The sequence below is a fragment of the Meriones unguiculatus genome, chromosome 18 (assembly GCF_030254825.1).
Source record: "Meriones unguiculatus strain TT.TT164.6M chromosome 18, Bangor_MerUng_6.1, whole genome shotgun sequence".
NCBI lineage: Eukaryota > Metazoa > Chordata > Mammalia > Rodentia > Muridae > Meriones > Meriones unguiculatus.
In genome coordinates this window covers 54,355,063-54,381,156 of record NC_083365.1, presented here as the reverse complement: position 1 = coordinate 54,381,156, position 26,094 = coordinate 54,355,063, and the positions used below count along the sequence as shown (strand labels likewise).

At 39.0% G+C, this 26,094-nt stretch overlaps 1 protein-coding gene across 1 annotated transcript; it reads right to left on the bottom strand.

The window, feature by feature from the left end:
- Positions 1-15,729: 15,729 nt before the first annotated feature.
- On the bottom strand, positions 15,730-22,833 carry LOC110549518 (serpin B4-like). The gene is made up of 8 exons (XM_021638742.2): positions 22,728-22,833; positions 21,917-22,103; positions 21,287-21,343; positions 19,988-20,116; positions 19,203-19,320; positions 17,896-18,038; positions 17,365-17,520; positions 15,730-16,609 (listed from the first exon to the last, which is right to left on the bottom strand). The coding sequence occupies exons 2-8, from the start codon at positions 22,076-22,078 to the stop codon at positions 16,205-16,207; spliced, it is 1,170 nt and encodes a 389-aa protein (XP_021494417.1). The 5' UTR covers positions 22,079-22,103; positions 22,728-22,833; the 3' UTR covers positions 15,730-16,204.
- Positions 22,834-26,094: the final 3,261 nt, after the last annotated feature.

Here is a 26,094-nt window from a genome sequence, read left to right as displayed (position 1 = left end):
GGCGTAATAGGGGTGTTGCCAGCTGTAGTCTCCATCCAGGTCTTAGATGGATGCTCCCCTGCAACAGCTACACACAGGTCTCTTCACTCTACACAAACTTACAGTTGATCTCTCTGTCCTTGGGCTTTGAAGTGTCTTCAATGGATATGAGCATCTCTATAAGTTGTGCAAAAGTGATTTTGGGAAAACCCAAGTAATATAGTTGGGCAGCACACTATTCGACAAAAGCAGAGGGCTTCTTGTTGCACACTGTGTGGGTACCAGGTGTTGCTAATCTTAGCAAGGTTCTCAAATGGCCTAGTTGATCAAGGTGGCCGTTCTGCGCAGAAATCTACTTCAAAGATGAGAATGAGGACTGGGACTCCATGTGAAGATTATGGAAGAGAAGCTTTCTTTCCTTGAGTACTTCTAGGTAGAACACAGTAACGTTGACTAAAACTAGATATGCTTTTTCTCATCATTTAAGAATACTGGGTATAGAAATAACCACAGGGATCACACTGTCTCCCCTAGATAAATCTTGACAGCATGTGAGTGTTCCGGCAAGTAGCCTACGATCCAGCTGCTTTGAGCAGTTCGCTGAAAGCAGATTCACTTGGAGAAATTAGTAGCTCTGATGGCAGAGCCAACAATTTAGAGAATGAAAATCTAAGCTCACACTTTTTTTTTCCAGTGCGGATAAACCGTCTACAACTGAAGAGGGAATGAAAGCAGGAAGTCATTGTAGAATTGAACCTGAAGCACTTGTTAACTAAGTAGTATTTTAATACTTCGCATCTTTACAATAGTTTTGGTTGAGTTGGACACTGCTCAGAAGAAAGGCTGCAGTGAGACTATAGGGTGAATTTGGAAACACCAGTTGAGGCAAACATACTACATACTACATAGATGTTACTTTGGGGAGATTTCCAAAAAGTTCTTCTCTGATGCCCCATGTATGGCTAGATTTATTCCTTCTTCATTGGCTCATATTTGTTTGCTTACACACTTTAATCTCCTAAAACACCAGCTAGTAAACTGTATATTTATCCCTTGACAAACTGTTATGCTCTTGAGCCTAATGACTATGTCTTATTCTTCATTTTTTAGCACCTTTTCATGGTAAATATTGTCATTTTTTTCTGACATCTTTTGCTAAAGTCACAAAAATAGCTTTGTTTAGAAAGGCTCCAGTGTTATTGATCCAACTTATGGACAACAATATGTTTGTAAAGAAACACAAACTCATCAAAATGCTCTCTGGGCTTCATAGAGTGACATAAGACTCACGGTGCCTGAGAATCAGGTATTCCTTGTGCAAGCTGATTTAGGACAAGGTGTCTTGGTTTGGGTGGTGACAAGTCTCATCTAGAGAAGTATTTGGGTCAAATGTAAATGACTGGCCATAATACATTCCTTGCAAGTTGTGTCCTTCTGAGAATGGGCAGAGTGGCTGAAGGAATGGGGTGCTGTGGAATTAGGAGGATTATGACTGCGAGGCAGGATGAAGACATGCTTCCACAGGAAGATTCCAGAAGCTCATCGACCAAGTCTGATGTAGAATTCCGCCACTTACCATGTACCGTATCGCCTAGGATGTCATGATTTAGACATCCATAAAAGGCTTAAAATTTATAGCATATAGAATTGTTTTGGAGATTAAATACTTAGTGTTGTGATTTAAATATAAAATGTCTTCCATAAGGTCACGGGGTTTAATACTTAATCCCCAACTAGTGTTGCTGCTTTGTAAGGTTGTGGCACCTTTAGGAAGTGAGACCTCACTGGAGGAAGTAAGTTGCTGGTGGTGGGTCTTGAAGCTTGAGGGGCAGATCCTACTTCCTGTCTGTAGTCTATGCCCTGACTGTGTGTGACATTCCAGCTGCTAGGCCTTCCCTGTCACAATGGACTCCACCCTCAAACTGTAAAGCAAAACAAACCCTTTTCCTAAGTTGTTTTTAATAGGTCTTTCTTTTGTTTTTATCTCAGCAATGAGAAAAGCAACTAATTCAAAAGGGAATAAGAAAATGTCTAGCAATTAATAAATGCTCAATAAACATTAATTTCTACTTTTCTCTTTCATGTTCCTGCTTGAAAGCTTTACCATATCCTTTGCTGCCATTGCCTCCAGTAATTGAGTTTAGTAATTCAACAGTTAGTTTGGCTTCCAGAAAGGAAACAATCAAATAGAGGTTTTGATTCTAGAATATAAACATTTTATCTAGATTATCTTAGAGTTGAAAATACAGTCTAACAGGTTGTGTATTACTCCCACCTACCATCCCTTAATTATTATGCTCCATTTAGTGACATGTAAAAAAACCATAATTGCTAGATCCCTGTGGCAGGCCAAATTTTAGGGCTGACTCTAAACTTCAAGGCCCCTGTGGTGGTTCCCACTTCTTTCAGTCATTCAGACAATGATTATCTAAGCATTGCTGAGGAGGGATTTTGCAAAGGTAGTTAACACCTTGAATTAATTGTTTTTAAGATTAAAAGAAAAGTATCAGAGTGGGATACAGTTTTCAGTTATGCAGGCTCCTTAGATAACAGTTTAGACATCAGAGATTCCCTTACTAGCTTTGAAAAGAACACCATGCTCTGCCGTAGAACTATTTGTGTGCCTATGCTTTTTGCTGCCTAATTCCCTATAGTAAAGAATCAATCTGGAATCAATCTGGCTGTCCATCAACAGACGAATATAAGAATATATATCCATTATAGTGTTTAATGAAAAGTAATTTAAATTTTGTGAATTCTAGCTTATTAATTTTTTTGTTTTACAATGTCTATTTTTCTAGGTCTTATCTAAGGATTTTTTTTTTATTTTTGATGAACCATTGAGTTTATTGAGGTTGCTTGAAGCAACATGAGAGAGATTTTTTTAACTTTTATTAATTACACTTTATTCACTTTGTATCCCCCCATAAACCTCTCCCTCCTCCCCTCCTAATTGTGCCTTCCCTCCCCCTTCTTCATGCATGCCCCTCCCCAAGTCCACTGATAGGGGAGGTCCTCCTCTCCTTTCTTCTGATCTTAGTCTATCAGATCTCATCAGGAGTGGCTGCATTGTCATCTTCTGTGACCTGGTAAGGCTGCTCCCCCCTCAGGGGGAGGTGATCAAAGAGCAGGCCAATCAGATTATGTCAGAGACAGTCCCTTTTCCCATTACTATGGAACCCACTTGGACACTGAACTGCCATGGGCTACATCTGAGCAGGGGTTCTAGGTTATCTCCATGAATAGTCCTTGGTTGGAGTATGAGTCTCTGGGAAGTTCCCTGTGTTCAAATTTTCTTGTTCTGTTGCTCTCCTTGTGAAGCTTCTGTCCTCTCCAGATCTTACTATTTCCCACTTCTTTCATTAAATTACATGCACTCTGCCCAACAATTGGCCATAAGTCTCAGCGTCTGCTTTGATAGTCTGCAGGGCAGAGCCTTTTAGAGGCCCTCTGTGGCAGGTTCCTAACTTGTTTCCTGTTTTCTTCTTCTTCTGATGTCCATCCTCTTTGCCTTTCGGGATGGGGATTGATCATTTTAGTCAGGATCCTCCTCTTGATTAGTTTCTTTAGATGTACAGATTTTAGTAGGTTTCTCCTATATTATATGTCTATATGAGTGAGTAGATACCGTGTGTGTCTTTCTGCTTCTGGGACAGCTCACTCAGGATGATCCTTTCCAGGTCCCACCATTTAGCTGCAAATTTCATGATTTCCTTATTTTTCATTGCTGAATAATATTCCATTGTGTAGATGTACCACAATTTCTGCATCCATTCTTCAGTTGAGGGGCATCTGGGCTGTTTCCAGCTTCTGGCTATTACAAATAACGCTGTTACAAACATGGTTGAGCAAGATTTTATAAAAGAATACACGTGAGAGGAAAGCAGGCATGCGTGAGAGCTCAGGAAAGTAGCACTGTAGTAGCCCTCGCTCAGACTGCAGATAGTTCCACAGAAAAGTCTCCTTTCTTCTAAAAGCTGTGTTGTTGACTATGCAACCTGGGGATGCTTGCCTGGGGATGTTTTAACTTTACTATGACCCACGTTTGTTTCTAGACACTCTATACTTTTGCTTTTGCCTTCAGAAATTGTCTCAGCCTCTGGAGCTTCCTCGAACAGACAGCTGCCTTGACTGTGTGACATGTGAAATATGGGGTTATCTTTGGCACGTCTGGTGCTTTTACTGATCTCTGTTATTCTTGTTTCACCTCATCTCTCACCACGATAGGGGTGTCCTCTCCCAACAGCCAATCAGGCCTTTGTTTATGAGTGTTCTTACGGTATGTATCTTTCCATGTTAAATTCATGACTCACAGTTTTCATCACATTCATAATGAATATTTGAAGGGTGCAAAGATCTCTCTTGGAAGCTGGAAAAATCCTAGCCACATGAAGCTGGTGCGACGTTATAGCAGGGCGCCTCACATGTATCATGAAGGTGTGGGAAGATTGCCATACACGGAGGCCTTATGGGGAGGACAGAAAAAGTCACAAGAATGTCTGAGAAGCTCTAACAGGGACAGGTGGTTCTGACTTCTATTAAGGTTAAAGTTTGGAACAATGGTGAAGGTTTCTGTTGTGCTCAGGGCTTGCTCGCGTTGAATTTTGTTGACTGCCGCCAGAGGGAGCTCCAGTGCTTTCTTACCAACATTATGGCTGTCAGAGGAAAAGAGGGTTGATTTTGGAGCCCTCCTCTGTGTGGGGATTTGAGTTCTGAATTATTATTATTATTATTTTTTATCAATTCCATGGTAAGTACTTAACTGTTCTTTTGCTTCAGAGAGCTACCCTTTAAAAATCGATCAGGATCCTTTAGATTTACCCATATATTTAACATTTGGATTGTTCTTCATTGTTTGCAAATATTTAAGAAGTCTTTTTGTGTTTTTCAATTTTTTTTTACTTTCCTGTTGTGTGACAAAGTTTCGGGAGAGATTCAGTTCACTTCCTGGGCAGAAGCTGGTGACCTGACCTCTAAAGGTATTTAGGAGGGACCCACCCGTAAGGGATATCTAACTGGAGACTTCTTACATTATTTGAAAAATCTGACTTCCTGAACTTCAACGCGAGAGAACTTTGAGATGAGTGTAACTTCCTGGGGAGCCAGCCAGTGAATTGTCCTCTGAGGGGCCAAGTGAATTGAAAGGAATTAAAGCTAAATATTCTCTGCATGCATTCGCCGTCTATCGGCGTATGGGAAGCGCCCAGATGCAGCAGCGACAGTGATCAGAACTCTTTTACCTAAATACGCTCAAGTTTTATTTGTTAATCACAACTCAGTAAGTCTGGAAAAAAAAATTAAGCCAGGCTTTTAAAGTACAGGTTTAGACCTACAAAAATAAGGCAGAGACTGGATGGGGCTGCAGCTGCGCGTTTATCCGCATGCAGTAAACATGTGCAAACACTTAGCCTTAGCCTCAGTGGCGCTTGCCGCTTCCGGTAATCCCACAAACGCGGAGGCTCAAAACGCAGACTCCCCTTCCCGGAACAGGGCGCTTCTCGAGGGAAAGCACCATGTAATGTGCCTGTTTCACGAATCAAAGGCGCGGAGGGACAAGGAAGCCACATGACCAAAACAACAGGGGGACCCACTTCTGTTGGAATTCCCTTATCCCAGTGACACCCAGAAGCCTACAGGGACCCACAGCATCGCAGGAAAACCTTAAAATCCCGGAAGTGCCACTCCACGTTCAGGTTACTTAGCTTTAAGTAGCGAGTCACACACCTGCCCTTTCTAGCCCTCAGGACCCCTGGATGTTTCTTCCCGTGTGTTAGTCAGTGCTCCATCCCTGTGATAAAATATCTGATGGACACAACGGACAAGAAGGAAAGGCTTGTTGTGGCTGGGGGTTTCAGGCCATGGTTCCCGATCCATTGCTTTTAACCTGTGACAAGGTGGGAATGTCCTGGCAGAAGGAAGCCGTCTACCTAATGATGGCCAGAAAACAGAGCATGAGCACAGGACTGGGCACAGGGTACACCCTCAACGCTGCTTGCCCAGTCACTCCATTCTGGCAGCACTTCCCAGTCACTACCACCTCCTGAAACTGCCTCCAAATTATGAACCTGTCAGTGGATTGAGGACCACACCTTTAGCAAATGACTTTTTCTGGGAGTGGGCACAAATACATATGCAAGTAACAGCAAGAACCAAGTAGTCAGTGATTTCCCACTAGTTCTTTCTCTTGCCTGGGAGGTAAATGTGCTCAGTTTTGTTGTCTCAGCTCTGATTTTGTTTGTTTGTTTGTTTGTTTGTTTTTTGACAGGACATACAGCTAGCCAGTGCTAGAGCTGGGCCAATGGACCCTGTTTATTAGCATCTCCTTTGAGACAGGATCTCTGCCTTCACCCTACAGGACAGAAGACTGACTTGTGGTTCTCATACCACAAAGGCTTAGGGAAATCTAATCACAGGCAAATTAAGTGATTCCACAGTGGGTCTGGAAGTAGTTTCACTAACAGGCACTTGATACTCGAACATCTCAGCTCCCACTAGGTTAGATTAGTCTCATTACGTGAGAGTATGCTGTCTACATAGAATCCAGGCAACTTCTCCAGGGGAGATCCAGTCTCAATTTTATAGGCGCAAAAGAATTTTTTCTGCTTGCTCTGGATCCTATGGCTGTAGGTTAATTCCATTCAATATACATGTTTTAAACACTTGCAGCAGAGAATGCAGCATGGATTTACGACATTCTTGCCTTCAAGTACGGCCAGCTGGATACTAGAGAGAGACTGGTAAGAAGATGAACGTCAGTAATGCTGCTGATCTTGAAGAGGTTTGTAGTTGGCTCACTTAGAGGGTAAGGAGGGAGAGAGCATGTGCAGGGGATGGAGCATAAGAGCTCTCTGGGATACGGTTTTTACATTACTCATAGGCACCTGTCTGGTGTGCTAACCACAAGCAGATGCATTTATTGATTTAGAGAGAAAAGCTAAATTGTAAGCTCTGCTTAGTCACCTTGGAACATCCTCTGGCTGGACAGGTTTGTTCAGCAACAAATCATAGTTTTGAAGACTTTCTTGGTAACAGGAGAGTGAGTAAAGGGAAACTGAGTAAAGCTGAGAAGATAATGACATATGTATAAGCCACCACTTTGTTCTGTGAACAATCGTTTCCAGCCCCACAACGGGCAGCTATTTGAAGAGATATTGGTTCATCTGAATTTTAACATTTCTCACATGATACCAAAAGCTTCTTCTTTTTTTAATTTTTTTCAAAAGCTTCTTTATAGAAAAACAGTATTCCTCCTAGAATCACTGTATATTCAACCCCTTCTAGATAAAATCTTAAAAACCCCAAAGCTTGTTCATGAATTATAAGTTAGACAACAACTTGCTTGTAATCAACCATCTCTTTAAAAAAAGTCATTTTATGAAACAATGTCCACACCATCACATCAATTTCACATAACTTTGGAGAATTTGTATTTCAGGAAGTGATACTTTTTGCTCTGATCTTGAGGTCCGTAGTTCTCTAGAGATGAGTTAAACATGTTCTCTGTTTTAAAACTAAATCAGGGATCCAAGGTGGTGGGGCTGGGAGGACATTGTGTCTGATGAGCAGGACAGCAGAGACTGCACATCGACCAACAGACAGAACTCTGGACTCTAAAACACCAGCGACTGTGTTTCTAGGTGAGAGGAAACCCCACGGTGTGGAAAGCAATTGGGTTCAGGTCACCCAGCTAAAACCCTGGAAGAGTTCCCGGGTCCCTGTCTCCAGAGCCACACACCTGCTTGTTCATTCCAGACTGAACTGTGGGCACCACAACACCAGACAGTGGGAATTTCAGTTGAGAGAAAACTCCACAGGAAAGGAAGCAGGAGTAGCCATTCCAATATCAAATAAAATAGACTTTCAACCAAATAATCAAAAGAGATAGGGAAAGAAACTTCATACTTATCAAAGGAAAATTCTAGCAAGAAAACATTACAATTCTAAACGTCTATGCCCCAAATACAAGAGCACCAACATTTGTAAAAGGCACATTAATAAAACTGAAACCACCTCTACTCTTGCCTGATGCGTCTAAAACAAAAAGGGGAAACTGTAGAGAGCTGCGGAATGCCGCGCCTTAAAGATGGAGCTGGTTTCCGCCTTCCACCTTCCCGATGGTGAGCACTCTCTGTCACAAACAACTCCACATTTGGCTAAGGCTGAGGATCTGGCTTGCTTCCATGTATGTGGACCTATCTGCATTGCCCACGTGGCACGCTGGGGTTGGCTACCCAGAGGCTATTTAAGCTGTGGGCTGGCTTTCCCCAGGGTCAGATGATTGTTCAAGGTTCCTGAATAAACTGCATTGAAAAAAACAAAAAACAAAAAAACTGAAACCACACATAGATCTCCACACAGTTAGTGGCAGACTTCAACACCTCACTCTCAACAGAGGACAGGTCAACAAAACAGAAATTAAACAAAGAAACAATGTCTCTAACAGTGGTCATGAATCAAATGGTTCTAAACTGATATCTACAGAACTTTTCACCCAAATACAAAAGAATTTGTTTTCTCATCACCTCAAGGAACCCTCTCCAAAACAGACCACATAGTTGATCACAAAGCAAGCCTCAACAGAAAAAAAAAATTTAAATAATTGCTTGTACCCTATCTGACCACCATGGACTAAAGCTGGACCTCAACAGCAACAGAAATAGCATAAAGCCTACACACACATGAACACTGAACAACTCCCTACTCAATGACAGCTGGGTCAGGGAAGAAATAAAAAAGAAATTAAAGACTTCTTAGAATTCAATGAAAATGAAGGCAGAACATACCCAAACTTATGGGACACCATGAAAGCAGTGCTAAGGGGAGAGTTCATAGCACTAAGTGCCTTCAAGAAGGAGTTTGAAATATCTCCTTCAAGCAACTTAAAGGCTCACCTGTAAGCCCTAGAAGGAAAATAAGCACACACAACCAAGAGGAGTAGATGGCTAGAAATAGTCAAACTCAGGGCTGAAATCAATAAATTAGAAACAAATAAAACAATTCAAAGAATCAAAGAAACCAAGAGTTGGTTCTTCAAGAAAATCAACAAGATATACAAACCTTGAGTCAAACTAACTAAAAGGCAAAGGCAGAGACAGTACCCAAATCAACAAAATCAGAAATGAAAAAGGGGACATAACAACAGATACTGAGGAAATCCAAACAATCATTAGGTCTTACTTCCAAAGCTTATACACAACAAAATTTGAAAATTTAAATGAAATGGACAATTTTCTTGATCAATTCCACTTACCAAAGCTGAGTCAAGACAAGTAAATAAATTAAATAGTCCTATATCCCCTAAGGAAATAGAAGCTGTCATCAAAAGTCTCCTATTAAAAAAAAAAAGCGCTCAGGTTTCAGCTTAGAATTCTACCATACCTTCAAAGAAGAGCTAACACCAATACTCTTGAAACTATTCCACAAAATAGAAACAGAAGGATCATTACCAAACTCATTCTATGAAGCCACAGTCACTTTGGTACCAAGCCTCTCAAAGACCCAGCAAAGAAAGAGAATTTCAGACTGATCTATCCTATGAACACTAATGCAAAAATACTCAACACAGCACTCCCAAACTAAATCCAAGTACACATCAAAAAATATCATCCACTATGATCAAGTAGGCTTCATTCCAGGTATGCAGTGGTTGTTCAATATATGGAAATCCGTCAATGTAATCCACCATATAAACAAAGTGAAAGAAAAAAAAACAACAACACATGATAACCTTTTCAGATGCTGAAAACTCATTTGACAAAATCCAATACCCATTCATGTTAAAAGTTTGGAGAGATCAGGATACAAGGGAGTTACCTAAACATAGTAAGAGCAATATACAACATGCCTATACCAACATCAAACTAAATGGAGTGAAACTTAAATCAATCCAACTGAAATCAGGGACAAGGCAAGGCTGCCCACTCTCTCCATATTTCTTCAACATAGTTCTTGAAGTCCTAGCCAGAGCAATAAGACAACTAAAAAAGATCAATCAGATTCAGTTTGGAAAGGAAGAAGAAGAAAGTGTCACTATTTGCAGATGATATGATAGTATATATGAGTGACCCTAAAAATTCTACCAGCAAACTTCTACAGCTGATAAAAACATTCAGCAAAGTGGCCGGATACAAAATTAACTAAAAAAAAAAAAATTAGTAGCCCTTTATAAAGAAGACAAATGGGCTGAGAAAAAAAAAATTGGGAAACGACACCCTTCAAAATAGCCACAAAGGACATAAAGTACCTTGGTGTGAACTGAACCAAGCAAGGAAAAAACTTACGTGAAAAAAAACTTCCAGTCTCTGAAGAAAGAAATAGAAGATATCAGAAGACGGAAAGACCTCCCATTCTCATGGCTTGGCAGGATTAACATAGTAAAAATAGCCATCTTACCAAAAGCAATCTACAGATTCAATGCAATTCTCATCAAATTACCACCACAATTCTTTACAGACTTTTAAAGAAAAAATTCTCAACTTCATATGGAATAACAAGAAACCCAGAATCGCTGAAATAATGCTCCACAATAAAAGATCTGGGGGTTTCTCCATCCCGATCTCAAGCTGTACTGTAAAGTAAGAGTAGTAAAAACTGCATGGCCCTGTTGTAGAAAATGGCTGGTTGAATAATGGAATTGAATAGAAGACCCAGAAACAAACCCACACACTTACGGGCACCTGACTTTTGACAAAGATGGCAAAACCATGCAATGGAAAAGAGATAGCATCTTCTACAAATGGTGCTGGTCTACCTGGATGTCTACATGTAGAAAAATGCAAATAGGTCCTTTTTTTATCATCTGCACAAAACTAAAGTCCAAGTGGATCAAAGACCTCAACATAAACCCAGACACACTAAATCTGTTAGAAGAAAAAGTGGGGAAGAGCCTTGAACTCATTGGCACAGGAGACAACTTTCTGAACAGAACACCAACAACACAGGTCTAAGAGCAACAATCAATAAATGGGACCTCATGAAAATGAAAAGCTTCTGTAAAGAAAAGGACACTGTTGTCAGAACAAAATGACAGCCTACAGATTGGGAAAAGATCATCACCAATCCTATATCTAACAGAGGGCTAATATCTAGAATACATAAAGAACTCAAGAAGTTAAACACCAACAAACTAAATAAACTAATTAAAAAATGGGATACAGAGCTAAACAGAGAATTGTCAATAGAGGAATATTGAATGCTGGAGAAACACTCTGAAAGACTCTACCCTGCAGGGTATCAAAGCAGATGCTGAGACTCATAGCCAAACTTTGGGCAGAGTACAGAGAATCTTATGAAAGAAGGCTGAGATAGAAAGATCTGGAGAGACAGGAGCTCCACAAGGAGAGAAAATAAAAATCTGGACCCAGGGATTTTTTCTGAGACTGATACTCCAACCAAGGGCTATTCACGGAGATATCCTAGAACCCCTCTACAGATGTTGCCCATGGCAGCATAGTGTCCAAGAGGCTACCCTAGTAACAGGAACAGGGACTTTCTCTGACATGAACTCAGTGGCCTGCTTTTTGATTACCTCCTCCTGAGTGGGGAGCAGCCTTACCAGGACACGGAGGAAGACAGTGCAGACATTCCTGATGAGACCTGATAGACCAGGATCAGATAGAAGGGGGAAGGGAGAGAACCACCCCTATTAATGGATTGGGGGAGGGGCATGGGTTGAGAAGAGGAAGAGAGGGCTGGTTTGGGAGGGGATGAGGCAGGGGTCTACAGTTGGGATACACAGTGAATAAAGTGTAATTAATAAAAATAAGATTTAAAAAACATTAAATATACCTTAAATATTTTATAGAAGGCCTAAGAAGAAAAAGAAAAAAACAAAAAACTAAATCAGGCAAGATGCTTTTAAAAATGTATTATTATTATTATTATTATTATTATTATTATTTACAAATTTTCATTTTGTATCCCAGTTGTAACCCTTCCCTCATCTCCCACTGGTCCCACCCTCACACCCTCTTCCTCTCCTATTCCTCTCCCACAGTTCACTACTAGGGGAAGTCCTTCTCCCCTACTGTCTGACCCTAGCCTATCTGGTCTCATCAGGACTGTCTGGAGCCTCTTCCTCTCTGGGCTGTCTAGGTTGTCCCACCAGGGAGACATGTTCAAGGAGCTGGCAACTGAGTTCATGTCAGAGACTGTATCTTCTCTTACTAGGGAGCTGCCTATGGTCTACAAATGGTCTAGGTCCTCACTATGGATGGTCTTTGTTTGCTTTGTCAGTCTCTGCAGTTTCCCCTGGGCTTTGCTTGTTTTGGCTTTGTTAGTCTCCATGTGGGGCTCCTGTCCCTTTTGGGTCTTTTTATATCCCCCTTGTTCCATAAGGCTCCCTGCACTCTGTCCAAGGTTTGACTGTGAGTCTCTGCATCTGCTTCAATTCCCCACAGGTTAGAGTCTTTTAGACTTGCATGGAAAAACAAAACAAAACAAAACAAAAAACTTCAAGTCTCTGAAGAAAGAAATTGAAGTTGCCAAAGATGGAAATATATCCCAAGCTCATGGATCGGTAGGGTTAACAGTATAAATGGCTATCCTACCAAAAGCAATCTACAGATTCAACCCAGTTCCCATCAAAATACCAACACAGTTCTTTACAGACTTTGAAAGAACAATTCTCAACTTCACGTGGAAAAACAAAAAACCCAGAATAAATAAAATCATCTGTACAATAAAAGAACTTCTGGAGGCAACTCCATCCCTGATCTCAATTGCTAAGGAGCACCAGTGATAAAAATGGCATGGTGCTGGTATAGAAATTGGCTGGCTGATTAAGGGAATCAAATCAAAGACCCAGAAATCAAACCACACACCTACGGCCACCTGATTTTGACAAAGAAGCCAATGTACAATAGAAAAATACAGTATATTCAACAAATGATGCTGGTCTAACTGGATGTGTACGTGTAGAAAAATAAAAATAGATCCATATTTATCACCCTGTACAAAAATAAAAGTCCAAGTGGATCAAAGACCTCAACATAAAACCAGACACACTAAATCTGTTAGAAGAAAAAGTGGGAAAGAACCTTAAACTCATTGGCACTGGAGACAATTTCCTGGACAGAACGCCAAGAGCTCAGGGTCTAAGATCAAAAATCAATAAATGGGACCTCCTGAAACTGAAAAGCTGTAAAGCAAAGGACACATTCAACAGAACAGAACAGCCTATAGACTGGGAAAAAAATCTTCAACAACCCTATATCCGACAGAGAACTAATTAATATCCAGAATATATAAAGAATTCATGAAGTTAAACACCAACAAACTAAATAATCTAATTAAAAATGGGGTACAGAGCTAAACTGAGAATTGTCAATAGAGGAATATTGAATGCTGGAGAAACACTTGAAGACATGCTCAACATCCTTAGTCATGGGGAAATGCAAATCAAAATGACTCTGGGATTCCATCTCACAGCCATCAGAATGGCTAAGATCAAAAATTCAAGTGACAACACATGCTGGAGAGGATGTGGTGAAAGGTGAATCCTCCTCCATTGCTGGTGGGAATGTAAACTTGAACAACCACTTTGGAGATCAATCTGGTACTTTCTCAGAAAACCAGGAATAGTGCCACCTCAAGACCCAGTTATACTACTCCTGAGCATTATCTGAAAGATGCTTAATCTAATCATATAACAAGGACATTTGCTCAACTATGTTCATAGAAGCTTTATTTATAATAGCCAGAATCTGGAAACAGCCTAGATGTCCCTCAACTGAAGAATGGATACAGAAATTGTGGTACATTTACACAGTGGAATTCTACTCAGCAATTAAAAACAAGGAAATCATGAAAATTTGCAGGCAAATGGATGGGACTAGAAAAGATCATCCTGAGCAAGGTAACCCAGAAGCAGAAAGACATGCATGTCGTACATACTCACTTATAAGTTGATATTAGCCATATTATATAAGATAAACATACTAAAATCTACAGAAGTAAAGAAGCTAAATGACAAGGAGGACCCTAGGGAAGATGCTCAATTCCAATTTTGAAGGGAAAACAGGATAAACACTGGAAGCAGTAGAAAGGAGGGAACAGGATAGTAAGATGCTTTTTATGTGCCATCACAGGAGCAGTTGAGTGTTTCCTGGGTGAAGCCGGAAATACTCAGCTGAAATTCAGGAGAAATACTGAGTTGAAATCCCATGAGGGCATTGTGTGATTTATGATCAAATAGAATCAGTTTTATAAATGCATTCTAATTTTGAGCCACATTTGCTCCTCTGAAGATTCCTAAAATAAGTTTTTTAATATTAAAATATGCTTGCTTGAAGTAACTACAAAGGCTTAAATCCCCCAAATTAAAACAGAAAGGAAAATAAAACAAAACATTTTGATGCTTATCAAGTTGTGCCTGGTAGCTGTGACTCTTCCTTAGATGAAGCATGTATGTAAGATCTGATCCTCACCCAAGCAAATTTGTCCTAACTCTGCATGATTCTAATATGCATGGGATTTTCAGAGCAATGCGCAGGAAGTTGATTTCTACTGTTTTGAAAATATGACCTGGTACCATCTGGGCATCAGACTCTTTATGTCTGTATAGATTTAGACAAGCCCAATCCCTTTCCGCAGTCAATGACTGTGAGCTGAGGAAAGGGGTGCTCCTCTTTAAAATTTAGAGTACAGGATGGGTGGATAAAAGAGGAGAGGAAGGATTAGAGAAGGCCAGCAGATTCTTCTTGCTCAGTCAACTTGCATTCAATGTTGATCAAAAGAGATGCTGAGCTGTCTTTTGGTCAAAGCACGTTGAGGAAGTTCTCATTGCCATATCACTCTGAAAGTCAGGTAGACATCTGAGACCCCCCATTTCTGTCTGCTCCACTGTGGTGATGTAGCTTCTTAAATATTCCTCCAGAGACAGGTTCTGTTTATACACATGTGTACTGGTTAGTATGGTTTTTTTTGTTTTTTGTTTTTGTTTTTTGTAAAAACACAAACCATGTAACACTCTCTAAATTGACTCTTAACTTGTCTGATACTGTTAAAAGTTAAAACCATTGTTTTTATTTTCTTATAGATTTTTGGGTTCAGTGTTTCTTTCTAGTGATTTCTAGTCAACCTGAGTTTGGAGTTGAAGTTAGATGAGATCTATTTTAACTGTTAACCTTCTATCTTTATTTATTAAGAACCCTTGTAAGGTACCCATGTTAAATTTTGTCATGTAATTATTTAGGTTCTCAGGTGAGCTGTAAAGTATTCTGTGGGGATGGAGTTAGAACGATAGAAGTGTTCAACATTGCATGGTAACACGCCTTTGTCACGTCAACTAGTGAGATAAGAAAATGTACTAATTTTGTTTAATGTGACTTCATTTCATCTATATGTGACTACATCTGGCTAAGGATTATTACATTGGACACTACAGATCTCTAGGGCTCGTTTGCCAGGGCTGGTGATATAGGAAACTATATTAATATTTTTGTAATTGGTTTATCTTAGATAAAATTATTTCTTCACATTTGTAGTATTTTATGGGCTAGAGGCTTGGCCTAGTGGTAGAGGACACATCTGGAATGAAAGAGGCCTTGAGTTGAATCCCTGGTGCTATAATAAATAAACCACATCCGTAAAATTTTCTTGCTATTAAAAATAATAAAATAAGCATGCATACAAATGTATCTGTACACAGCACCAGACTTAGCATAGCTTGATTTGTTTTGAGTATTTCCCTTCACATTTCTTATATGATTGACCCCGTGCAGTTGAAAACATGATAAAGTAATACATAAATCCAAAAAACCATTATTTTATTGAAAACGTATTTTGTAAAGTCACAAAATATAGAAGCATGTAAAGTATCTGAGATATCTCCTAAAGTTAAAGAAATGTAGATGTTTATGCTAATCCGTTTAAAGAAAAGGTATGATTTATTTTAGCTTATTTAAAACAGATCACAAACAGATACATGTTAGATTAGAAGAAACTATATTAAGATCTCATCTTTTCATTGAACATTTTTTTCTAGAGAATGTTTATATGGAGAAACCAGATTTATATAGGTGTATAGAAAGCAGTGTATATGACATATGAAATATGATATATGAAATAAGATCTATATCTATATGTATACTGCTTCACCTCATGCATTTTTAGTAGTGACTGAGACGGGAAAGGAAAATGAAGCAAGACAATCTGTTGTTTCCAAGCCTCTGCTAACTGCATCAACTCTGTCAGCTTCTCCAGGAGCTTGGCAGAGTCACTGCAATTAAGGGCAAGACATTCTGCCAAAGAAGAGGATGCTGTTGGTCTTGTTATCCTTGATGAAGTATAGGAACGGGTGATTACAAGTGAAATCTTCAGTTATCCCTGCTGATGTTAAAGAGACTTCCACCCCTGTGGCAGCTGTAGCTTCTGTCCCCTCTTCATTTACTTCCACAAAGGACTTGTGTACAACACTAGACACCACGAGACCGTGAGTGCTGCTGAGGCCGGAGAAGTCGGCCTTCTGTGGGTTGAAGGCATCCGGCATCCCCATGTTTTCCAATGGAGTTGGGAGGTCATACTTTTCTTCCACTTTGAACCGAGGTAAAGATAAATACAACTCTATCATGTCCATGTTCTGTGGGCTTGTCCACTCTATTAACTTGTCAGCAGTGAGTTTCTCTTCAAGCTATACAAGTAGAAGAAAAGGAAATTCCATGATTAATCAAAGAGTGTAACTCAAATGAACAATGTTCATCAATAAATACTGACGATTCAGTTCAAATATTATTGATTTAGATAATTTGAAGTTAGATATTATTGGCAATATGCAAAAACAGTTTATTTGTACAGAATAAACTCTATCCATTATTGTTTATGCCACCAGCCAACTATGTTTTCTTCTCTCTTTTTTTTTTTTTTAGAAATAAGGATTCTTTGTGTATCCTTGGCTGTTATGGATTAGCTTTTTAGACCAGGCTGGCCTTGAACTCACAAAGATCAGCCTGCCTTTGCCTCCCCAAGTGCTGGGATTACAGGTGTGCACTACCTGGTTACCTATGCTATTTTTAATAGACATTTTTTCTGTACACATTATTACAGTCTATAGTTACGTAATGCTCTAAGCTTTACCTTTTATTCAAAATACTTATAACCATTTTCTGTACTGCTTCACATTTCTTTCAACCAAGTTTGACCTGTTCCTTATTAGTGGCATAATGTTGATAGTTAATGTTCACGACTCCTCTCAATTCCTAATTAGGGAATTCTGCAGTGTCTTTCAGACTATGCGTAAAATGCTTGTAATTCAGGGTGAAACACCGTATCTTCTTTTTAAGTTTTTATCACTGTCATGTTTAATTATTTGTATTAGTATATTATTTAAATTTGACACCTTAGTAAGAAATCAGGTAGCAGAAGGAAGAGAAGGAGACACAGCTTTACCTTCTTTAGACCATCAATTTCATTTGGCAGGAGGACAAACATGCTTAGTCCTTTGCCTTTGTATGGTATTTCCACGATCTTGGCCTGCACATCCTCCAGTGAGTTAAAGTTGAAGTCGTTTTTCTGTGTCATCATCTGGACAGATTTATTGGTATTCTACAACAAATCAACATGTCAAACTCATGTCAAGGGAGACACAGGACAGCACAGTTAACATTGTTGAGATATTCAACACATCAGCATCCTTTGAAGACATAACCCTAACATTTGTGAAGTCTGAACCAAACTTTCTTTAGTCATTATTTGAGACAGGGTTTCTTTGTGTAGCCTTGGCTATCCTGGACTTACTTTGTAGCCCACACCAGACTCACAGAGATCTGCCTGCCTCTGCCTCTTGTAACTTAAATTAAGTTATTAGAATTAAAAAAAATTACATATTTCATTTTGTACTTTCCACAGCATTGCTTATGTTTAAATTGAATCATCCTTACATTGCCATATGACTTTATGTAAATAAACTGCCAAATGTACCTTATTCAGCCAAAACTTTTCTTCTCTAGTATGCTTTTCATCAAATTTGTGATCCCATTGTCCTTTGAAGTACACTGCATTCACCAGAACCAGAATCGTGCTACTGCTCAGGGTCCCTCTTGGAAATAAATCTTTGATTTTTCCTGCAAGGGAAAGAACAAAGTCTGTAACCAAAGTACAAGGAGCTTTTTTTTTTTTTTTTTGAAGGATGTTTTTCAAAAATTCACCATTGATCACTTAGCACTTGTTAACCCAAGTCCATAACATGAAGGACTCGTTGACTAGTTCATAAGACATCGCCTTCCTGGATGTGTCTCTTGAGCTACCTTGGAAGGACACATCAGTTCTGGTCATAGGAAAGGCCTTTAGGCTTTCTGTCTTGCTGATTATGGCTGACGCACAGTGAACACTGATAAGCTCTTTTGATCTACTTTGTCAACTTAATTCTTTTTTTTTTTCTTCTTTCTGGAACTTACTTTTTTTTTTTCTTCCTCCAAATTTGAGGCTCACTACCAAAAGGTGTTATTCTACCCAAGGCTTGTACACAAAAGGCATAAAATATTTTTTGTTTTTATTTATTTATTTATTTATTTATTTATTTATTTATTTATTTATTTTTGAGACAGGCTTTTTCTGTGTAGCCTTGGCTATGCTGGACTTGCTTTGTAGACCAGGTTGGCCTCAAACTCACAATGATCTGCCTGCCTCTGCCTCCCTGAGTGCTGGGATTAAAGGTGTGCACCACCGTGCCCAGCTGGAAGACATGGATTCCATATTCTGACATTCACACCTGGTAATGTCAGTCACTATTTCCGGTGTGTCCTCCTGTGAACTTTCATGTTGGGTTGCTGTAGGCATGGCCTATGTTTGGAGGTGAGATATGGAGTAGGTGTCTACAGAGTAGAAGCTTTGTTGAGATGTCTGCCTGAGGTGGCAAAGACAGTGTGATAAATTAATTCTTCAGGAGGTCAGGCTAGAGACATGATCTGAGATCCAGTTAGGATGACAAGAAGAGTTTGTTTTTCTCTCTGGCAAATGAGAAAGAAACGTTTCCTAACATTTACTCTTACAATTTTAGAATTGGCTGTGACTTAAAGAAATGGATATGATATCAAAACCTGTCTGGGTGGAGACTTCAGATTCTCAAAGATACTGCTAACTAAGCTATATGCAAATAATTCTCCTGTTGTAGTGACAGTAATTGGCTTTCTGCCAACTTCTCCCTGATTCTTCTTGGCTCACTTCATATTCATGAAGACCATTCCATAATCTCTGGGGCTCCCTCCAATGACCTTCCTATACAATACCATTTGTTTGGCTTTCCACCCAGGAATTAATCTTCTTTTGGCTTTCTTCTGCAGCATGTAAAAAATCAAGCGATTCCACATTGGCATGGTAAAATTTCTTAATGTCTTCCAAAAATTCCTTTGAGATGTGAAGGAACCAAAAAGAATTAAGAACAAGTTAGACATGACTCAAATTTCATTAGCTGTGATGATATGATAATCTGATGGCCAATGCTGACCACACCTTTAGTCTATGGACATACGGACTGTTACTCAGGTAATAGGGAGGCAGTGTGAGATCACAGTGAAGGCTGGTGTAATGATGTCTCCGAAGTCCAATACTATTGGCAGATGGCAAGTGGAAAGGGGCCATGACTTGTAAATTTCATAGTAAGTTGCTCTGAGAGAGCCACTAAGTTCAACCATTGCATTTCTCCTTTGATTATGGCTTCAATGCAGGAAATGGTGTAGTCCCTGATACCTTCCTGATACTCTCCAGGATTTCCCCAAGCCTGCCCATTCCAGAAACATCCCACTTGCCATACATCGCTTGTCATAATCTCTGAGATGGAGTCAGAGTTAGTGCCGATTCATTACTAACATCTCACATCAAGCTCTGCTGGCCTACATTCTCTCATGGGATAGTTCCTGAGCCTATGCTTCCACATACATTACTAGGCTCTTGGGCAATCCAGTGGGTTAGAATTGTGACAATGGACAAACGGGCAAATGTTGCCTATCTGAATCTGCCTGGCCTCACTTTTACTATGTCCACTCACACATATACAGACCCAGGTGCCACTTACCTGGAGAAATGGGAATTCCTTTGCTCCATAGATACTGTTGACAAGGTTCAGGTCATAAGCATCATTGCGTTTGTTTAAGTGAGTCATAAGCTTTTGAAATTGGTCATGTACATTTTCTGCCTCTTCATCCTTCAATGTCAAAAGTGGTGTTCATTGAATTACTTTGCTAATGTAAATACTAAACTCACAAAATAAATACCCCAAACTTTGTAATCTCAAAGGCAACTTTTTGAATATTCTCTGATATCAGTTGTATTTTGCCACGAATATCCCTAATTTACATTCAACTTCTTCCAGAACTGCCTTTCTTCTTTCTTGAACATGTTCGATTTTTCTGTCTTTTGAACTACACATGCAGTACTTTTAGGCTGTTTTGGCTTAAGTTCCTCAAAGCTATAAACCATATTTCATTTCTAAAAATCATGAAAATATGGTTATGCTATTTTTGCATACTTAAAGTATGTTATTACATGCAGTACTGAAATATTCAGCCTTTAGCGGTATTGTTCAAGACAAGTTGACCATGATTCATGTTTCTTCTCTCATGGTTATTCTCTGCATGTAAGTTAGTACTTGCCTATGATTTATTTAAGGACTGGACTACATGTCAGTACTTGAAGTCTGAATACAATCTAGATGAAAACAAAAAGGTTCAGAGAATTTCATGATATTTTTAAAGAAATGCTAAAGAGTCACTCTTTTGAATCTAAGTATCTCTGAATCAGGACACATCTAAGTTCTTGCCAAGAGGTTAACATGGTTAATGTTCTAAACACATATAGTTGTCATTTTCCAAGATGTATTTGAATATGTGCTTATTAATCCAATTGTTGAATTAAGATTAAAATATTTTAGTAAATTATTGTGATAAGCACAATTACTGGTATGTTACAACAACAATATCAAACATTCATTATGATTTCTTACATATAGCAAGGCAGACACTTTTGTAAATGTTTATTGAATCATATTCCTTTTTACTCCCCTTTGCTAGACTGCAGTCCCAGTGGTTCAGGCCATTTGTGCTTTGCTCGTGTTCCTGATCTGCGAGGGGCAGAGCTAGAGCTGATGCTAGGGCCCCCTTCTCTAGACCCAGGGTTGGGCTTTCATGTTTAGAGCAAAAACACAAGCATAATGACTGTGAGGAAGATGTGTGACACTACTCTACACCCTCGTCTCTTTCGCTTGGAAATTTCCCTGGAGAGTGCTGCTTTTTTCTTTAATGTAAAATGTTCACTTTAAATTATCATCCTGTGAAAGATCTAGAGTCCCTGTAGGCATGGGGTACCCCGCACTTACATGACATTCTGTAGATTTTTTTGTTGTCTTCTTTGCAACTTCATTGAATTGAAGAACCTGGAGGAGACATTAAATGTGACCAAACAAACAAACAAACAAACAAACAAATAATAAAGAGCTCACTTAAAGTTCTGCCTAAATCCAAGAAAACAAAACCAAAACAAAACCCTGAAAAACAAATAAAAATTAAAAAATTAGAAAAAAAAAAAGACTCCAAACTTTTGTAAAAGTGTTTGTGAGAAACACCAGAGAACTGATTTATCACCCATCAAGTAAGTAGATGCTCATCATCCAGTGCTCAGGGAACACCTCGATTCACGTCCCTCAGTGCTGGGCCAATTATTACTTCCATCAGCTTAAGGTCCTGTCTGGTTGTTGGACACCTGAAGGCAGTTATTCTAGCCTAGAACCCAAAGGATATCCCGGAAACAACTGGCCTGCATTTGGGAAGGGTGTGTCCCTGGGAAGGGAGTGTTCCTCCCTCAGTTCTGCACTCACAGTCATGGAAATGTCTACTCAGCATCTTGCTTTTTATCTTAGGCATCCGGCTTTACCATCATTTATCTGCACCCCAACAGAGCGATGGAGAGACAAGTTCAAACTAGTCAACAAAATGAAGCTTGTACCTACCTTCTCAATTTGTTTTTCGGTGTTTCCTTTGGCTCCAAGCTGGAGCATTCCTAATGCTGTCATGATGCTAAGGGGAGAATAGAAGATGTTGTCCTTTGATCCTCTGAGCTGCAGGTACAGCTCAAGTGTAAATTTCATGGTTGCTTCAGCAAACAAATGCATGTTGACTTAGTGTGACCTAAAAGCCCTAGAGCAGAATAAAGTCAGCACAATGTTTAGAATGACATCAGTAAATGGAGCATCACTCTTAAAGGAAAGGACATAACTGGTATTATAAGATTTTGGCAAATAAATTTATTATTATTATTTTTAACCCTTCCACAATGTGTATCTCCTAATTAGAACTCATGTCTTTAAGACCTTTGCAATCAACTAATAGAGTATCTTTTTTTTAAATTTAAAAATAATATTTATTTACTTTACAACCTGGTTGTAGCCTCCTCCTGCCTTTCCTCCCAGTGTTCCCTCCTTTACTCTTTCTCTATTCCTCAGAAAAGGGGTGTCCCTCTACTCACTCACCCCAGCTCACTTATCCACATGAGGACTGAACGTGTCTTCTTCCCCTCTGGCCTGGTAAGGCAGGCCCATCAGGAGGGAGTGATCAAAAATTATGCAGCATAGTCCATGTCATCCACACAATTAAATTATTTAGATAGATAATAAGTTAAGTGAAGGAGGCATTTACATTTTTTTAGCAGATCAAAAATAAATACAATCAGGGAAAAAGTCTCACACACAGGCTATAAAACACACCATTGTTACCCTCAAATGTAATTGCTATTGTTCAGTGGTAGTAGCTGGAAGTACTTACTTGTATTTCTGGAGGAAGAAGTTGGCAGGAAAGGTATGAGCCTGTGTGTGACGGACTCCGAGCTCTGGAATATATACTTCTCCTCTTGCTACCACTGTCATTTCAGCAGTATTTCAAGTAAATCAACTGCAGATTTCATAACCAGGCTAGCCTTTTTAGGTATGCAAATTTGTGAGGCAAGACTGGCTTACCACTGGACTTCCTTTTTCCACATGTCATGCTATTGATAGACTTGACTGCTGTCATCGGAAATGCACATAGGTCCTTTTCTGACAGCAGTAAAATTACACTTTCAACCTTGTTACATTTCTGACAACTCTACTTTTTTTATATGATACTATTTTCAATCATCCCAATAAAATTAGCCTTATTTTAGATTCTTGACACCTTAGATATCAAATAACTAAAAAGCTTACATTAGCTATTTTAAAAAATATTTTTAATTTGTTTTTTCACTTTATACTTTTACCATAACCCTTCCCCATTTCCTCCCTGTCTTACACTTTCACAGTTTTCCCCTCTCCTCACCTTCTCTTCCCTAAAAGGGGAGCCCCCATCAACCCAAACCAGCACATTAGCTACCTTGTTAAATGAAAGATTTAATTAATCCTGTAGATTCCTCTAGCAATTATTCTATATAAAGAGGAAAATAATTCCAACTTTAGTTCAAAGAGATATGAAAGATTATGGAGAACAGGGACCTCTTTCTCTTTCTCTTTTTTCTTCCTTTCCATGATACTCTATCTTGCCACTTTACAAGTTACTTCTTAAGCTTCCTGAAAGAAGTCCTAGCTACCTCTGACCTTTCTGTTGCTTGAACAATGTGAGAAAATTAATTATCTTGATGCACTGACATTACAGTGATGAGAAGAACAATTGAAACAAAGAGGTTTGTTTGAGTGGCAGGTTTCTAATGCTCTATACAAAAAGGAAACAGAAGTTATCTGTTTTGTCATACACAATAAGTTATCTGAATTGTCAAAACATTATACATCTCTCTCACCTCATTGTTAATATTGAGATTTCAAGCTCATGAATGTCAGGTTTAAGTGCATGAAAGAAATAATGGGAGAACACTGAAGTATACTGTTAGGTTATTCATATGAGATATCACTGATTATTCAGTTTAGATATTTATAGCTCTAGAATCTCCTCTTAAAACAACTATGATTTTATCCCACAGAGTCTCACATGTTGTGTATCAACATTCACTTGATAGTAGGAGTTTTTAAACTTCCCTTGTGAATTATTTAATATTTGCTAATTGCTCAAAAATGTTTTATTTAGTATACATGTCTATATGTTTTCTGTATTGTTTCTTGTTGTTGATTTCTATTTTATTTCATTATTATCCAATGGAATATTGAAGTTATTTAAACATGCTTGCATTATTAAGACTTTAGGATACATCAAAATGCACATTCTGAAACTGGTTCTGTAGATATCTGTTAAATTTCATAAAGCTGTTCCAAAGCTATTAGAATAAAGACATAGTAAAGACCAGAGCTGAAATTAAGGAAATGGAAATCAAAAGAACACTATAAAGAGTCAGTGAGACACAGCTTTGGTTCTTTGAAAGGACAAACAAGTTTGACAAGCCCTTTGCTAGACTAACTAAAGAAAGAGAGAAGACTCAATACAATTACAAACAAAGACCGTGTATGAAACAGATACTACTGAAGTGCAGACAATCGTTAGAGAATATTTGAAAAGCTTACTGTCTCAGAATTTCTTTTGCTGTGATGAAACACCAAGACCATGAGCAACACAGGATGGAAGGGTTTATTTTGCTTGCACGTCCATATCACAGTCATTCATCAGAGGGAGTTATGGCATTGCTGGTTAGGAGCCTGAAACCAGGAACTGACACAGAGGCCATAGGGGAGCACTGCACACTGTCTTGCTTCTCAGCTCAGGCTGTTCCACTTCACAGCTGTTGCTGTTTTGGCGATTATCCCATGGAATTGGCATCTCCAAAATGCTGAGAGCTCCTGCTGCAATTGGACTTAAATTTCACCAATTGCCTCTCCTGGGGTCTCTTCAGGTCCTCTGATCCTGACACATGGCCCTGAGCTTCACCTTCTTTCTGTGGCTGCTTCAATTGCAGCTTCCTACTGTACCTAAGCCTGAACCTTTCCATATGGCCTCTCCCAGAACCAAGTCTCAGCTGTTCTCCATGGCTCCTTCATGCCTTCAAAACCAGTACCAGTGGGATGGTTCTTATATTTTACTGCTCATTCTGCTGCAAGTATGAAGTGCATCACTGTGTCCATCTTGAACCACCGTTTATGTGTGCTGACCCTAAGGAAAGCCTCCCAAATTGATGATCATCAATGATGTTGGTCTTTCCTCAATCACAGTTGATTCTTCAGTTCCAACTGACCAGACTCCATAGATTTTAAACACAAAATAGCACACAAATGGCCCTGGTAGAGTCTTTTGGAAACTTTTAACTTCACAAGCCAGACCTCCATCTCTCAGCATTGTCTTCTAAGTTCACAACAGCTGATTAAGCTCTGAACACTCAATGGGTGTTCCAACCTGACTTCCAAAGTCCTTAACATATATATTCCAATACACTGGAAAATCTAAAAGAAATGGGTAAACACACACACACACAGATGCAGATACAGAGACAGACACACATACACACACACACACTGAAATTGAAGAAGAGCTTATAAATAACTACCCAAATAGATCAATGATAAGCAGTGAGGTTGAAACAGCAATGTGGAGTTTCTCAACAAAGAAAAATTCAGGGCTGGATGGATTTTCTAATAAACTGTATGTATATTTGAAGCGTTAACATACAATAATCTCTAAGTATTCTAAAAAATAGGAATGTTCCAGGAGCTTGAAAGATGGCTCAAGAATGATGTTACTCTTCTAAAGGACCAGGATTTGATTCCTTGTTCCCATAAGGCAGCTTATAACCATCTGTAACTTCAGTTTCAGGGAATCTGACCCCCTATTCTTAATTCTGTGAGCACTTGGAAAGAAAAGAAAACATCCATACATAAGAATACATCTGCTCAGACGTAATAAAGGAACTGAAAAAAATGCATGAAACAAAAATTCTGAGCAACAAAAGAAATAATTACTAGAAGGAAGAGACAACAACAGGATAAAAGGGAGTCTTCCTCAGCTAATGATGTAGTAAGAAATTAATATCTAGTGTATAGTAAGACTGCAATACTCACTCATCCAAAGAACAAATAATCAAACAAAGAAATGGAGAAATAAAGGGAGTATGCAGTTCTCAAAAGAGGTATAGATGGCCAATAAATATATATAACAATGTCATATATCCTTATCCATCAAGGAAATGTAAATCAAATCAAAATTACATCTTACTGTCAGAATT

Excerpts from the sequence above, each read along its gene's own strand:
- LOC110549518 (XM_021638742.2), bottom strand. The coding sequence starts at position 22,078 with ATGCATTTGTTTGCTGAAGCAACCATGAAATTTACACTTGAGCTGTAC. Across the intron at positions 18,039-19,202 it reads GGTGGAAAGCCAAACAAATG|GAAAAATCAAAGATTTATTT; the intron begins GTATTGTATAGG and ends TTTCCCTTGCAG. Across the intron at positions 16,610-17,364 it reads AAATTGATGGTCTAAAGAAG|CTTGAAGAGAAACTCACTGC; the intron begins GTAAAGCTGTGT and ends CTACTTGTATAG.